The sequence below is a fragment of the Acanthisitta chloris genome, unplaced genomic scaffold, assembly GCF_000695815.1.
Source record: "Acanthisitta chloris isolate BGI_N310 unplaced genomic scaffold, ASM69581v1 scaffold4110, whole genome shotgun sequence".
NCBI lineage: Eukaryota > Metazoa > Chordata > Aves > Passeriformes > Acanthisittidae > Acanthisitta > Acanthisitta chloris.
In genome coordinates, this window is record NW_008653208.1 from 26362 (window position 1) to 41450 (window position 15089).

General features: G+C 45.7%; 1 protein-coding gene across 1 annotated transcript in view; it reads left to right on the forward strand.

Annotated features, from left to right (window-relative positions):
* The window catches only part of LOC103807188 (ral guanine nucleotide dissociation stimulator-like 1), a gene marked incomplete at both ends in the record, with an annotated part of 26378 nt that overhangs the window by 4970 nt on the left and 6319 nt on the right, over positions 1-15089 (forward strand). Inside the window, 3 exons of the mRNA XM_009079912.1 lie at positions 8766-8950; positions 11924-12048; positions 12678-12893. Coding sequence (XP_009078160.1) covers positions 8766-8950; positions 11924-12048; positions 12678-12893 — 526 coding nt within the window. The remainder of the gene's footprint in view (positions 1-8765; positions 8951-11923; positions 12049-12677; positions 12894-15089) is intronic.

The following is a 15089-nucleotide window of genomic DNA, read 5'->3' on the forward strand; positions in this document are numbered from 1 at the left end:
CTGTGTGCAGGATTCCAGGTGGGTCTCAGCAGAGCAGAGTAGAGGGAGAATCACCTCCTCTGACCTGCTGCCACACTCCTGTGGATACAGCCCAGGACTTGGTTGGTTTCTGGGCTGAGCTCACACTGCAGCTTATGGAGTTTTTCATCAGCTGTCAACCCCAAGTCAGTCTGATGCCTTTTCCCAGCTACATGTCTATAGAAAGCTCAGCAATGAAGTTGTCAGCAAAGTAATTTGTCAGGTATTGTGTTTGAACTGATCTCATATAAATGGGAATCCACTTTCCTGCCTTAAAAATTTCCACTGCTCTCGGTTGCTCTGGCTACTTGTCTCTTAGATATGATTAATGGCATCTGGAAAAGTGGTTGGCTTTGTAGTCCTGTTGTGAAACATGTAGTTCTGGTAGTTCAGGTTTTCTCTTGTCTGGGATAATTGAATATAATTGCATTTACCCTCTCTTCTCATAGAGCAAAAACATGATATAATTGTGCCCTTGGTTTTATGTGATTTGGAGAAATCTTGCCATTAACTCTGCATCTCTCAGAGGGAAAACATCTCCTGGGGAAGCCTGTGGTCTGTGGCCAGAGACCTTCTGCATTCCTCAGACTCCTATTGTGGCAGTTCAGAGGCTTTAAAAATCCAGTTGGGCCATTAGAAATGGGGATGCAATTTAAAGCATTTCCACTGATTTGACATCAAGAGCTGCTGCAGAAGTTAGGCAACTGCAGGAGACGAATTGGTGACTCTTTAGGTACATCATGGAGGGTTAGAGAGAGAGGAGGGTTTGCCAAACCTTAGGGTATGTGTGGGAGGAATGTTCTGTCCTGTGTGGTGTACTGTAAGCCCACAGGTTGCTGCTTTCTACCCTGAGATTCTCTGTGCTCTTAGTGCTTGTAGGGTAGAGTTCTGATTTATTTTTAGAAGGAAAATGCCTGATGGATGGACTTAGCCAATTCCCCCCAGTGTCCCTGTAGCACAGACCCTGCAGGCTCTGCACTAGGGTGTGAGGGCACTCATGGCACAGCCTCATCTGAGAGGTTTGTGTGTGCTCTAAACCTGCCCTTGTGTTTCCAAATTCTGGGTCTGAGCCAGCAGTTACTTCTCACACTTGCTGCAGTGACATGGAGTTGTCAGTGACCCAAGATCACTTGTTTGGAAGCACCTCCTAAGGATCCCTTGTGCCAAGGGGATTTTCTCCAGTTCACTTAACCATCATTTCTATCATTTTTGGGCCACTGGAGTGGTCAAAAATTTGTATTTTTTTCTACTTGAATCTGACTTAATTCCATCTAATATATAGTTTAAACAAAGATGCTGTAACTTTCAAAATACCCTTAGAGCTGTGAGTAAAGTCTGAACACCATCAACAGTTTTGTAAGTTTAAAATAACCTGTTATTTTTCTTTTCCTATCAGGACCACCTTAGCTTTTTATGTTCACTAGCTTGATTTCCACACTTGTCATTACTTTCAGTCAGTCAGGAAGTTCATGTTTGCAAGTAACAGAAGAATAAAGTCCAGAAAAGGTCATATATTACAGCTAAATGTCTGAGTGAGATGGACTTCAGCCTGTGTTCCCAGAAATATGATGCCATGTCTCTCTTAATTGTCTGATAAGAGAGTTGTAAGGAATAACTCATTTGACCCTCTGCCTCCTATAAGCAATTCTTTCTGCTTTTTCTTGCATCATATCTACCAGGTTGCCTAGTGCTGTGTCTCAGTTCTGCATGTTTTTGTGCCAAGGTGTGCCAGAGTTCCCTCCTCATCTTTGGTTGTCATTGCCTTTGGAGTCCTGTGTGTTCACTGTATGTTTTTTAGCTTAGGACTTTCAAAAAGAAAAGAGTAGATATAACACCAAGACACATGACAGTTCAGAATAAAACCATATATACACCAAACACTAAAATGATCAGCACAATGAGAGGTCCATAGGGCAGTGCACACTGCATGAGTTGGAGAGAATTTGTTCTAGAATTTAATTATGGTTTTGGCTTTTAAGTGAGGTTATATAGTTCAAATGTCTGTTTTGCTGCATGTCAGCTGACAAAGAGCAAATGAGGCAAGAAGGAGCTACTTTTTGCTCTTTCTCTTGCTCATGGGTGATGTGAAGACTCTTTGCACCTTACCAGGCAGAGTCATGTGAGCCTTGGATGAGACAGTCACCTCCTTGAGATATTAAGCTCCTCAATGCAGAAGGGAAGGGGATCAGCAAGCCAAACAACTAAGGCTGTTTGAGGCCTTCAGTCCTCCCAAAATGGTTGTGTGTCTTGCCTGTGAGATAGTTAGAAACAATGATCACTGTGAACTCTCCTCAGAGCAGGAGAGTTCCTCAGTTAACTTTTAACCTGCTGTTAAAAGGTTGGGTTTTCTCTGCAGGATCATCTGTGGAATAACTTGTGATCTCTGGGCAATCCACTGCTGGCAGACAGCTAGACCCAAGCCACAAGCTTGATGAGCTTAATGAGGTGATTTATTGAACAAGCAGAACACTGCTTCCCCAGAAGGTAGGGATTAAAGACCTGGCTGGAGCTGGCCAGGGACAGAGGAAGAACCATAAAGCCTCAGAAGTCTAAAATATCGTAGCTGCTTGTGCCTTTTGGAAGTCAGTGGCTGCCCTGGATCCTGAGATGCCTCTGAGTAGTGTGAGTCCCAAACTGTGCTGAGACCTTGGCACTGAGAGGCCTGGAGAGCTGATGCAGCACATCACACTTCATAGATTGAAGGTGCTGAGCTTGCTGTCATGAGTTTTAAAGACTCCTGTTAGGCTCCAGAAGTAATTCATTCCTGTGCAGCACACAGAAGAATGTCCAGGCTGGCAGTCCAGGCTTGCCTGCAATGTTTGTGTTCAGGGAAGGCTAGTTTAATGTTAACTGAATCTAGTTACTTGCAGACCTTGCTGAAAAATGCAGCAGTGCCCGAGATTCCCTGCAGGAAATGTTTATCAGGAGGCAGACAATGTTGCCATGTTGGTCTGTGGACTCGGACCATGATTTGTTGTCTGTTTGCTTTCCAGAGGTCTAACATTAGTGCTGCCATGGCTCAGTCCTGAGGCTTTTGAATCCTTAAGTAACAATGTCCTTTGAAACCTCCTCTTGGACCACAGGGTTGTGGTTTCCTTCTGCTACTGGCTCTGGTTTGCTGGTCTGGAGTAGGTTAGTGATGCTCTGCCCCAGATGAGTGACAGGCCACAGAAATGAATCAAAATACTTGGGGCTTTTTGCTTGGCTTAAATGTTAGCTCCTAGTTGCATCTGCTTTATTATCAAAGCCTGGAATTTACTCAGTATTAAAACCTGGAATGTGACACGATGGAAAAGTGCAGACAAAGCAACTCGACGCTGAACTGAAATCTCCTTGTTTCACTCCACAGAAATTGGGAGAAACAATTCAAACAGAGAAAATTAAGGAGTGATTGAGTTCCCTCCAGGCATGTCTTGCATGTTTGCCTCTCCCTTTCTGCATTAAAATAGCAAATGCTGAAACCTTTCGTGTAATACTGCAGCATTTGGAGTTTCTCATAGTGGCAAACAAACATTCTGCTGTGGCTTTTCATGCATTTAGACCTTCCTGACCAAAAACTTTCCTTTTGGTTCCTCCTGGAGTTAACAGTCCCACTGGAAAACAATGTGCACAGTTACAGCACTGCAGAAATGAAACTTGCTCCTGAAACATTGTCCTCCAGGAGAACAGACACCAAAGGAATGTGAGACAAATGGAAGAAAATTGGCTGGAAGCTTCTGATGCCTGGGAAATCCGTGGTGGGAAGCAGTTCAGTTGCATTTGGGAGAGCAACAATCAGCATTCATTCCAGTAAAGCCAATTAAGCTAAAACAACAGCAGAAACCAGTGTGGTTACATGAGAAGTGGAGTCAAACACAGGGCAGTGTAAGCAGTGGAGGAGTGGGAGAATTATGTAAACAACCAGGACCAAGCAGAAAAGAATAATTAGAAAGAAAAATAATGATTGGCATCTCAATTAAAACAAAGAACAGCTAGCAGAGCTCTTCCATTTGTGGCTTTACATGTGTCCCAGCCAAAGTGCCCCATATGTTACTCAACAAGCTCTTCCCAAGTCAGAAGAAGAGCAGATCCTTTGCTGGAAGTCTTCAGGACAGTAGTTATAAACAGGCTGGGGGTGAGAAGTCACCCTTGCAGCAACCTTTGCTTGTGGTTTTCTTACATTCTACCTCTGTTTTTACCCCCGATTTAACAAGCAAAACTGAGAAAACACAGCTGGTTTTATTTAGTCTGTGTGAGCAAGGCTGAAAGTTATCGCACGGACGGCGCAGGAGAGGGAATACTCTGGAAAGAGTATTCAATCGATGGTCTTGAGTATGTATTTGGCAAGTTACAGATAGTTTTGTGGAAGTTCCTGTCTAATTTCATACAAAATCATTCATTTAATCTCTTTTTGCAACTGAGGTTCTCCCTGTTCCCCTTAGCTGTTGAGATTCCCTTCTACTCGTTCCTTAGAAATAATTGTGTTGCTTTTGCCTCTTTGTCAAGAAATGATCTCTCTGATTCCTATCAGATCTCTTCAGAACTATCAGAGCTGTCTTCCCAGTTGAGACAAGGCCACACAGAATTCCCACGTGGCCATGGTGTAGGCAGGTCTCATTTTCCACCTCCTCTGTGCCACGCTAAGCTAACAGAGCTGTCACATCCCCTTCACCTTTTGTGGTAGCTCATGGGCAAAGGGGAGTGGGGGGAGCAGTTCTTGTTCCCAGTTTGTGAATGAATGAATCATTTAAGGGTAGATAGATTTTGGAGACTGAAACCTCCAGGGATGAGCTTCAAGCAAAGCCAGTGTGGAAATCAGAGGCTTTCTGATGGGTGTGAAACCTGAAAGCATAGCTGAGCTGAGCCCAGATCCTGTGATCGGTAGGACAGGAGTTAAACTCCGAGGTATTTTTTCTTATAGGCAGGAAAGGAAAAATTTATAGCTCATAATCAACTCCTGAAGAATGTGATCTGTGATGTTTCTTTCCTGTCTGAGCTCTTGGAAGGCTCCTGTTCCTATCTGGGTCTATGGAGTGCAGGGAGTTTCTTCTCAAGGGCAGCAAATGTAAAGCTGCTGTAAGATCTGGGCAGGTCTCCAGGCTGTGTTTGGAAAGCTGCATTCCCTGCCACACCAGTGGAACAGTCGGGCAGCAGCAGGTCAGTAGGGCACAGTGTACCTCTTCTCCCTTCCCTATTTCCCCTCCTGACTGCAATGATTTTGCTGGCAAAAACCAGTGTCTGTAACAGCTGTGAACTCTTCACCCTGTGCTGGGAGACTGGGTCTGTCTTAAACTCTGTTTATTCTTCAGCTTACGAAAGTGGCCACCAACCAAGCCTCTGGAAACTGAGCTTGCTGTAAGGAGTCTGTGAACAGTGTTAGTACAAGAACTTGCCCTGTGGAAGGACTTCCTCCTTCCAAGTCACAGAATCACAGAATGGGTCTGGTTGGAAGGGACCACAGTGGGTCAGCTGGTCCAAACTCCTGCCCCAGCAGGGCCAGCCCAGAGCTCATGGCTCAGGTTGTGTCCAGATGGTTCTGGAATATCTCCAGTGAGGAGAATCTACAACCTCTCTGGGTAACCTGTTCAGTGCTCAGTGACTGCACAGGAAAGAAGTTCTTCTTCATGTTCAGGTGGAACTTCCTGTGCATCTGTTTCTGCCCATTACCTCTTGTTTTGTTGGTTTGCACCACTGAGCAGAGTCTGATCCATTTTTTTGACACCTTCCCTTCAGATACATTAATGAGGTCCCTCTGAGTCATCTCTTCTCAAGGCTAAACAGCCCCAACTCCCTCAGCCTTTCCTCATCACTGAGGTGCTCTAATCCCTTAATCATCTTTGTTGCCTTCCCCTGGACCTGCTCCAGGAGCTCCATGTCCCTCTGGCCCTGAGGATCCAGAACTGGACACAGCACTCCAGATGTGCCTCCCCAGGGCTGAGCAGAGGGTCAGGATCACCTCCCTGAGCTGCTGGCAATGCTCTCCCTAATACTCCCCAGGATTCCATGGACCTTCTCAGCCCCCAGGACACACTGCTGGCTCAGGGACACCTTGTTACCCACCAGGACCCCCAGGTCCTTCCCACAGAGCTATTCTCCAGCAGGTCAGTGCCCAACCTGTCCTGTCCTGGTTATCCTCCCCAGGGGCAGGACCTGCACTTGTCCTCTTTGAATTTCAGGTGGTTCTCCAGGCTGTTGAGGTCCCTCTGAAGGGCAGCACAGCCCTCTGAGGTATCAGCAGCTTCTTCCAGTGTTATGTCATCAGGAACTTGCTGAGGAGGCATTGACCTCTCATCCAGGTCATTGATGGCTAAGTGAAACAATCCTGGGACCAGTATAGAACCCTGGGGGACTCAACTAGTGACAACCTCCAACTAGACTCTGTGCCACTGATCACAACCCTCTGGGAGATGCCACTCAGCAAGTTCTCAATCCACCTCTCTGTCCACATTGCTGAACTGGTAAATGCTGATAAGAACAGAATGCTCAACCTGGTTTTTGGTGGTGGAAACAGTGGGGATGATGGTGAGTCTCTGATGTGGGTGGAGCAGGAGGAAGTGCATGATTCAGGCATGGAGTGAGGCACAGTGTTCCTGTGCCTGTGGTGGAAGAGGAAGGAAAATAGTGTGGACAGTGATGTTTGTGACTTGGTGCTGCTGTGATGCAGCACTCTGTGTGTGGGTGTAGAGAGGATGATCTCAGCTGTGAGGAGAGGGGAGGATGGAGGGAGAGCTTGGGAGCATCTGTCTGTTGAGGCCTTTCTTAGCCTGGGGATGTGGAGCTGGGCTGGCACTGCTGGCTGGGCTGTGCTGCTCGTGGAGCACTTGGTCCTCATGGAATAAAACAGTCCTGAAGCTCCAGATAAAATGTTTGGCCACCACTGGCCTAAACCATAAAGATTGTACAGTGGAAACTTGTGTGAGCTGAGCTGTGAAAATTCAGTCCAGAATGGTTTTCCAGTGTGAAGAGTTTTCCAAGCTGCACGATGTGTTTCATGTTTGAAGTGAAACCTGAAATCCAGAAGGTGTTTGTGTGCTACTTTTTGCTTGTAAATGCTCTTTGTAGCTCTGACATTGTAATTCCAGTGTTTCTCCTGTCAGCAAGCCTAACCAAACAGTGTTACTGACACATTTCCAAAGTCTTCAATTGAAAATTCAAAGTTGCCACAGTATCAGAGCAAGAAATGGAAGAAGCAACAGACTAAAATGGATGGGACTTGTAAAATGGAATCTGTATGGGATTAAAAGTTAATTACTGAGTGTTGGGGAAAAAAACTGGAATTATGACACAGAGAGTGGGAGAAACTCTCTTTATTCTTTCTTAACTCTTGGTTTATTTTGGATGCCTCTGAGCAGCTGAGTTAAGCAGAGACTGCTGTGGTTTCCCTACTTGCAGAAGGAATGTGCCAGTGTTTGTACACAGCTCTGATACAAGTGGAAGAGATTTGAGATACAGGTTCTCGTGACATGGAAGAAATCTTCAGGGCTCTTTCCTCAGGAAGTTTAGGTGTTTATTGTGCTTTTTATTTTGAAATAACTCCAAGACATTTGGTTATTTTCCAGTCTCCTTTCAGTTTTTCCACACCTAGGTGAAATTTGTTAACATCGTTGTAAGTTATTTCTGGAAAACCATAGCTTAGATTGCCTTATTTTCTTACAAAGTCAAGTTGAAACAATGAAAACTCTTTGGAAATACAGGATTTGAGGACATTGCCACAAGCACATGTTTGTGCAGTACCTCAGCACCAATCCAACAGGTGGGTGTGGATGAAAACCTGCACAAACCAGGAAAAGCAGATAAACACATCACTTCCCTCTCTGATTCATCAGCTCTGGTTTCCCCTCAGCCCCCTCAGTCTGTGGAAGGGCTGGCCATGGGCAGTTCTCTGCAGCTGTGTCCTTTAGCTGTGTGTGTCTAAGAAAGTGTGGGATAACTTTCCTGAACAAGACCCAGTGGTCCTGTAACTCCTTAAACATCCTTATCCTGCACTGGCACAGATACTGGAGTGAGAGACCTTTCTGCATGGTGTAACTTGACAGCCCTTTCTTTGGGCTGTGGGTGAAATCAAGACTCTGCTGATATATTCATGCATTTCACCCTGAGATGAGCAGGATCAGTGTGTCTTTTGGGCTCAGCTCTCTTGGTGCTTCCAGCCTGATCCTGGGCCCATGGTGCACGTGTTGCAGTTAGGGTTTTATCCTCCCAAATGAGGCAATCCCACCAACTGTGTGTGCTAACAGGGGTTAGCTCCAGGCTTAGGCTCCTTTTTCCTCCCCAAAACCCAAGGTTTCATACAGGCAAGCTCTGTACTAGGACTACAGATAAGGAGTAACATGGTGTGGAGGATGTTCAGCTTCACATTCGTCCCAGACTTGGCAGCAGTGACCAAGAAAAGGCCCCAAGGAAGCCTTTGATTTAGCACTTTGCCTGGGAAGCTACCCTGAAGAGCCATGAATACCTTGTTTCCTCCTTGCTGTTCTTCCACAACATCCCAGGGAGTGGTTGTGGAGCCAACACTGAGCTTTTCTCACAGGCACAATAAGGAGTGAAGAAATTCTGTGCTGCTGTTGATTGTGTGTGTCATGTCTGGTAGTTATTCAAACATAGCCAGATGCAGCTCAGCACAGACACAACTGGGCTGTGACTGGGCTGTGACTGTCCTGGTGTTTGCCTTGCTCTGTTGGACACAGGTGTGTTAGGTTACAGGTACCTGCCATTCCACTGGCACGTGCTGTATGCAAACGGTGTGTTGTCTCTGGATTTGCCCCCAGTGAAATAACATCAGTCTTACGGGCTTGGCTCGAGCAGTGCCCCGAGGATTTCAGAGAGCCACCTGACTACACATGTTTGCTGAAGCTGCTGGACTACCTGAAGAACAACATGCCTTGTTCTGACATGGAGAGTAAGGCCCAGAACCTCCTGAAGCAATTCCAGAGCCAAGAAGTGGAAACTGTTGGTGAGTTACCTTTCCCTTCTGCCTTTCTGTTCTCCCACACTGAGGTACCCCAGGGATTTATGTGGAGCATGTTTCAACACCTCTCACACTAATCAGGAGTATTGGGAGGCTCATCAGTGGTTTTTTTCTCACTTCTTTTACACAACTCCTGTGTGGAGGCTGCAGGTTGTGTGAGGGATGAGATGGTCTCACCATGTCTGTTCATTCTGGGGTGGGTTGGGAAATCCAGCACTTTGCCAACATTTAGCCAAAGCTTTGAGATGGCTGCAGCAGCCAAGTGGTTAATTGCCAGCACACTTCCCATGTCACTGGGTTAACACACACAGCTGCTCTCTGGCTGGAATTCTCACTTAACCCCCCTGCAAGGAAACCCCAAACCAACAAATCCCAGAGCTGTGACTGAACACAGCCTGAGTCACAGGCTTTGTTGTCCTGCAGCTTTTCCTCCTAGTTACCATCTTGTCAGAGGAAGTGTCTGTGGCTGTTTTTTCCTATTTGAGTGCCTGCTGCTGGTATCCAAGGACAGAGGAAAAACTTAGGTTCGTGGGGGTGAAACAGCAGTGAACTGGAGTGACACAAATCTGCTGTGTGCAGCGTCAGGCCTGGCACAAACCCTGATCCTGGTCCCAAAGTTCCTGTGGTGTGAGCTGCAGAGCCATAGGAGCTCATGTTAGAGGGGTGAGAGGGAATTATTCGTGTCATCAAGGATAAAGGAAATGCCAGAAACAAACCCTTTCATCCCATGAAAACTCTGTCTGCCGGATGTTCCTGAAATACCATGGCACTGCCTAATGCTGTGAAATGCCAAATGAACTCAAGTCATTAGCATCAGGTCTTTTCCTTATTGAACACAGGTAAGGGAACAGGATGGTTAATATGTGACCTTTCCTGGGTTGGCTTCCCCCAGGTCAAACAAAGAAAGCTCATAGAGCTGTGCTTGGGTTTGTCTGTTCCTCAGAGTGAGCACAAGTTCCCAGCAGCAATCCTGCATTTGTTTCCTCAGGTAACAGCTGAAAAGGTCTTTTTTCTGAGTCATAGATTGTTCAGTTTGACTTCTAACATTTCCCAAATTGTGGCAGAATAGAGGTTGGTAATTAGAATAAAATAAGAGTAGGATAACGAAATTAAGCTGTGGATTCTTCAGAGAAGAGTTTTAGGATTGTCCTACTTTATCAGAGCTCCAACTTTGTTCATTTCAGAGATTTCTTTCAAAGTTCTTAACATGTTGTTCCCAAACATTCATTGTGTGCTCTGAATTTACAAATATGTGTTCTAATCCTACAGCTTGATTGGGGTACTCAAACCTCCATGCCATCAGCCCTGCCAGGAGATTAGATTGCAGTACCACTAGGTAGATAAAAGCTGCTCCTGGTCTCCTGCAGCTTGAGCAAATCCAAGCTAGGAGAGGCAGAGATTGCAAATTCAGAAGGGGCACGTGGTTGCTCTCAGTGCAGTCAAGAGGGCAGTTGGGCTTGGAGAGGGCTGAATGGATCAGGGGGCTCTGAAGAGGGTGAGATACTTGAGTCCAAGAGGATTCCAGCTTGTTGGAGAGCAGGGAAAAGGCTGGTTACACATTGATGAGGGTGAGAAAGGCATGAAATAAAGAAAAGGAGAGTTTGCACTGCATTCCCTGATGGAGGTTTTGGGTAGGGCTGCAGCTCAGTGGTGAGGATTTTCAGTTGGGTTTCAGGAGCTGAAAGGAAAAGGAGGAGTTCCAAAGCCAAAAGGAGAGAGATTCCTGTAACAGTTCAGTGGAAGTCCATGTCATTATGTGTGTTGTTGCAAAACAGCCACAGGAAAATAATGCTGGAACAGAGGTCTCCATTTATCTCACTGAGCTCTGTCAATAACTTGTGCAATTGGAATGTACAGATGGAAATCAGCCTGTAGATAGAATTTTTAAAAATCAAAACCATAGCAATGTACATCATGATTATGTTTTGTTAATTAAGGAAGGAAGGAAAACCAAAGTATTTCGAAAACCAATGATTCTGTATCACTTTATCTGCTGTTGTAGCTGTAATGTTCTGCCTTAACTGGGGGTGAAGTCTTGCATAACACACTTTGTTTTGTTAATGAAATCTCACTAGTAGTAAACTCAGTCCTTGTTAGTCTTCAACAGGTCCTTATTTTTGCCTCCCTCCTTAGGGAGTTGCTGTTGCCTTACAGTAAAAGGGATTAGGATTTATTTGCAGGCATTTTTCTGTTTGACTTCCTCCTCTGCCATGGGAAACTGGGGCATATTTCTTGGTGGTTTAGTTTTTTGTTCCCAACCTCTGGGAGCCAAAAGGTGACAAAGGAGCAGCTGTGAAATCCCTTCCCTGCTGCACTGGGTTGAGCTATGAGCACAGCTCTCCTCTCTCACCTCCTCTGTGCTGCCCAGTGCAAATTTGGAAGAAGCATTTATCCCACTGCTGTAGGTGCTCACTATATTCCCTTTTCTGGGAGAAATTCCCTGAGAGGGGAAGGTGAGGGTTGCAGGAATGAACTCTTCAATCTAGTCCATGTAGCCACAAATGGTGCCAAGAAATCTGATCTCTCCTTTCATCTCTGGACACAAGAGCATTCCTCACACAGTGCTTTGGGGCTATGAGTGCAGCCTTGGCCCTCTGCACTTGGGTAGTTGGGTGTTTTTTCAGGTTATGAAGTACCTAAATACTGCAAAAAAGATTAGCACAATTCTGCAGTGCTGATAAGAAGTTTTGTTGGGGCAATGTCTAAACCCATTTGCTAAGAGAACTCTGAACATCTCAATTCTCTCTATTCCTTTTTATTCTACCTTTTCTTTGCCAGTTGAACCTTCTGGTCATTTTTCTCCCTAAAATGTGCAGCAGAGTGTGGCCTTTCCATCAGGCAGGACCTGTGGGGGGTTGTGTGTAACACACACAGCAATGTCCCCAAAAAATCAAACATCTGCTTTGATTCCTTGTTTGCTGTGTACATTGACCAAGTGTTGTTTTCCATCCTGGACAGATGAGTTCTGTAGCACTTCCTCCAGTGACCTAATTGATGGAGAGGATCTGGAGATCAGCAATCCAGAGGAATTCTCCTCTTTCCCAGACCACGTCGTGGCAGAACAGTTGACATATATGGATGTGGTATGTGGAGTATATGGACTGCTTGAAATGCCAGGGGAAACAGTGCTGAGCTCTACCTAAAGTTGTACTGATACAGGTGTAGTGTTCTGTAGGTTGTTACGGGGACACAGGGCACAGCTCTGTGCTTATCCCAACTGCTTCAGTCATCCCAAAGGTGGTTTTTCCTTTTTAAAGAAGTGGGAATTATACTGTGTAGCCTTTATTTAATGTTTGGCACCTAAGGAATGCAACTGTCCAGCCTTTATTTAATGTTTGGCACCTAAGCAATAGCACATTTTGACTACATTGCTCCCTGTCCTGAAACTGTCTAGGCACTCTGACTTGTAGTGCTCTGATTTGCTTTGTCTGTATCAATCACCTACAAAATATCATTAGATAAAAATTTCCCCCTTGGTTATACAACTGGTACAAAGGTATCCCTTATTTTCCCAGGATTGTTTAGCTGACAGGTCTTTTAGGGCATCAAGCCTATAAAGACTCTACCAAAGTGTGTATTTTAAGCTAAGAGAAAACAAATCTTTACTTCTTAATTCATGTCAGATTTAGATCCAACTGGTACTGTGAACCTGCATTTTTTCTGGTGGATAAATTGAACCCTGATGACTTACTACACCTCTGTTTCACTCTAGATGCTCTTCAAGAAAGTTGTGCCTCACCACTGTTTGGGCTCCATCTGGTCCCAGAGGGATAAGAAGGAGAACAAGCACTTGGCTCCTACGGTCAGAGCCACCATCACCCAGTTCAACGCAGTGACCAAGTGTGTGGTCAGCACCATCCTGGCCACCAAGGGGCTCAAAATCCAGCAGAGAGCCAAGATCATTGAGAAGTGGATTCATATTGCACTTGTAAGGCATTTCTTCTGTTTAATCTTTTTGGGGCAGATGCCTTGGAGTGAGGGAGTTGAGTGGGGAGAAGGGGATTGTTCTTATTGGTCTCAGGCCATCTTAGCTCTAATGCTCTTTATTTTTGACTCATTTTCTTTGGCATAGCAGATGAATATTGCCCTTCCTCTCCTTCCCCACCCTGGAATGGGCTTGATGTTTGACCTTGTCAAAGGCCTTAGAGAAGCCCAGACAGGCAATATCCATAGCTTTTCCCTTGTCCAGTGACGTGGTCACTCCATTGTGGAAGACCACTAGGTTGGTCAGGCAGGACCTGCCCTTGGTGAAGCTGTGCTGGCTGTCTGGAATCAGATCCCTGTCCTCCATGAGCCTCAGCAGAGCTTCTAGGAGGATCTCCTAGCAGATTCCATGTTTCTTAATCCTTGTGTGAAAGGGTTTTCTGTGCCTTCCTTACAGAACTCTGGTTTGTGGATCTCTTAGTTGTTATCTTGACTATTTTACTGTGACCATTCAGTCTCCTCTCAGTGCCCTGGGCAGCTGGCATCTTGACTATTTTACTGTGACCATTGTCTCCTCTCAGTGCCCTGGGCAGCTGGCAGCAATGAGCTCTCTCTCTCTTGAAGAGAACATATGCAGCACTGCCACGTTGGATGTGTTGACTTTTAGGAAGCACATGGATTCTTCCTGAGCTGTACAAAACCAGCAGTCAGAATTGCTCAAGCCAGAGAGGCTTTCCAACCCTGCCACTGCCCTTCTGTGCTCCCAGAGACCCCTGAGCCCTGGCACCTGCATGGTGCAGGAGGTGCTGTGGGGCAGGTCTGGCACCTCCCTGGTGGCACTGAGGTCAGATCCTTGTTGTTCCCCTCTGATGGCTTTGTGGGAAGAGGTTAGGGAGTTGGATTCCTGTGTTCCACATGCACAACTTTTAGTTGCAGAGGGCACAGCTGAAAGGCCTCTATGGGCAGCCTGGGCAGGCAAGGATGAGGAGCTTCCTCACCAACCCAGGGCAGAGGGGAGGCCTGGGGAAGCCAGAGGACACACCACTCCCATCATACTTGCTCTGTGGATGGGGAACTTTATTCTCCACCTCTGCTGGTTCAGTGCTTCTCCCTTGACTTCATTCCTGCATGGAATCAGATGCTGCAGCCCTAGCTAAACACATGGGAAATGCATGTGCACGTGCTGCACATGTAGAGCAGCTGTTGGAAGTGTACTCAGCTGTGCACTCTGAAGGGAGCTGCTTGCTTTCTGCATGCAAATGAGTGTTTGGAATAGTTAGGTGCCTGATTGGAAAATAATCCACTCATTAAAGTGCAGTTATTCACTGACAGTTAAGCCTGTAACTCAGCAGCACAGAGTTCCAGGTTTGTTATCTGTCTGTGACTTTTGGATCCATTTTCTTGGTGTAAAAGGTAAACTGAATAGTTTCTCTCACTGCCAGCCCTCTCTGCTCCACCTAGATCTGAGGTTCCTGAGCAGGAGCAGCCAAATTCACTCCAACAATATTTTCTTTCAAAATAAGAAGTAAAAATGAAATCATTAATATCCTGTTATGCTTAAGTTTTTAAAATCAAAGCTGCTTCTGCACAGGATTCTTTCTGGTTTTCCCCTTGTGAAGGACACAGCAGGAAACAAAATTCAAACCAGGCTTAGAAGTTCTTCCATGCAAATGAAAACTTGCAGTTAGTTAAACCACTGAGGGCACCAAACCCACTATTGAATTCCTAGTGTGCTTTAAATTATACAACCTGCAACTAAGTCAAGATGGTCCCAAATTGGATCTTCCAGTCCAAACTCCTGTTGGATTGGAAAAAAAGATAAGCTGAGGATTTGTGCCTCTAAATTCATGTCCTCCCTGACTTGAATTTCAGGTTGAACATAAAGGAAGGTCCTCTGTAATCTCATGCAATCACTGAAGAAGAGCTGTTCTGTGGCTTCCTCGGCCCCAAACCATCCAGGAATAGCTTTCAGGTCTGGCATGTGATCTTGGACTTGGTCTTTATCTGACCTAACTGCCAATCTGCTGCCTGCCCAGGCTGTCTGCTCAAGCCACACGTGGTTAAATGTGGCTCCTCATCTGCACAAAGACCTTTTTTAGGTAGATCCATGGGAGGACATGTATTTGCCTTAGTTGTTAAGTCATTTTTAATGCAGCTCCTGAACACACTTGCTGATTTATTAAGGTCTGACTTCTGTTCC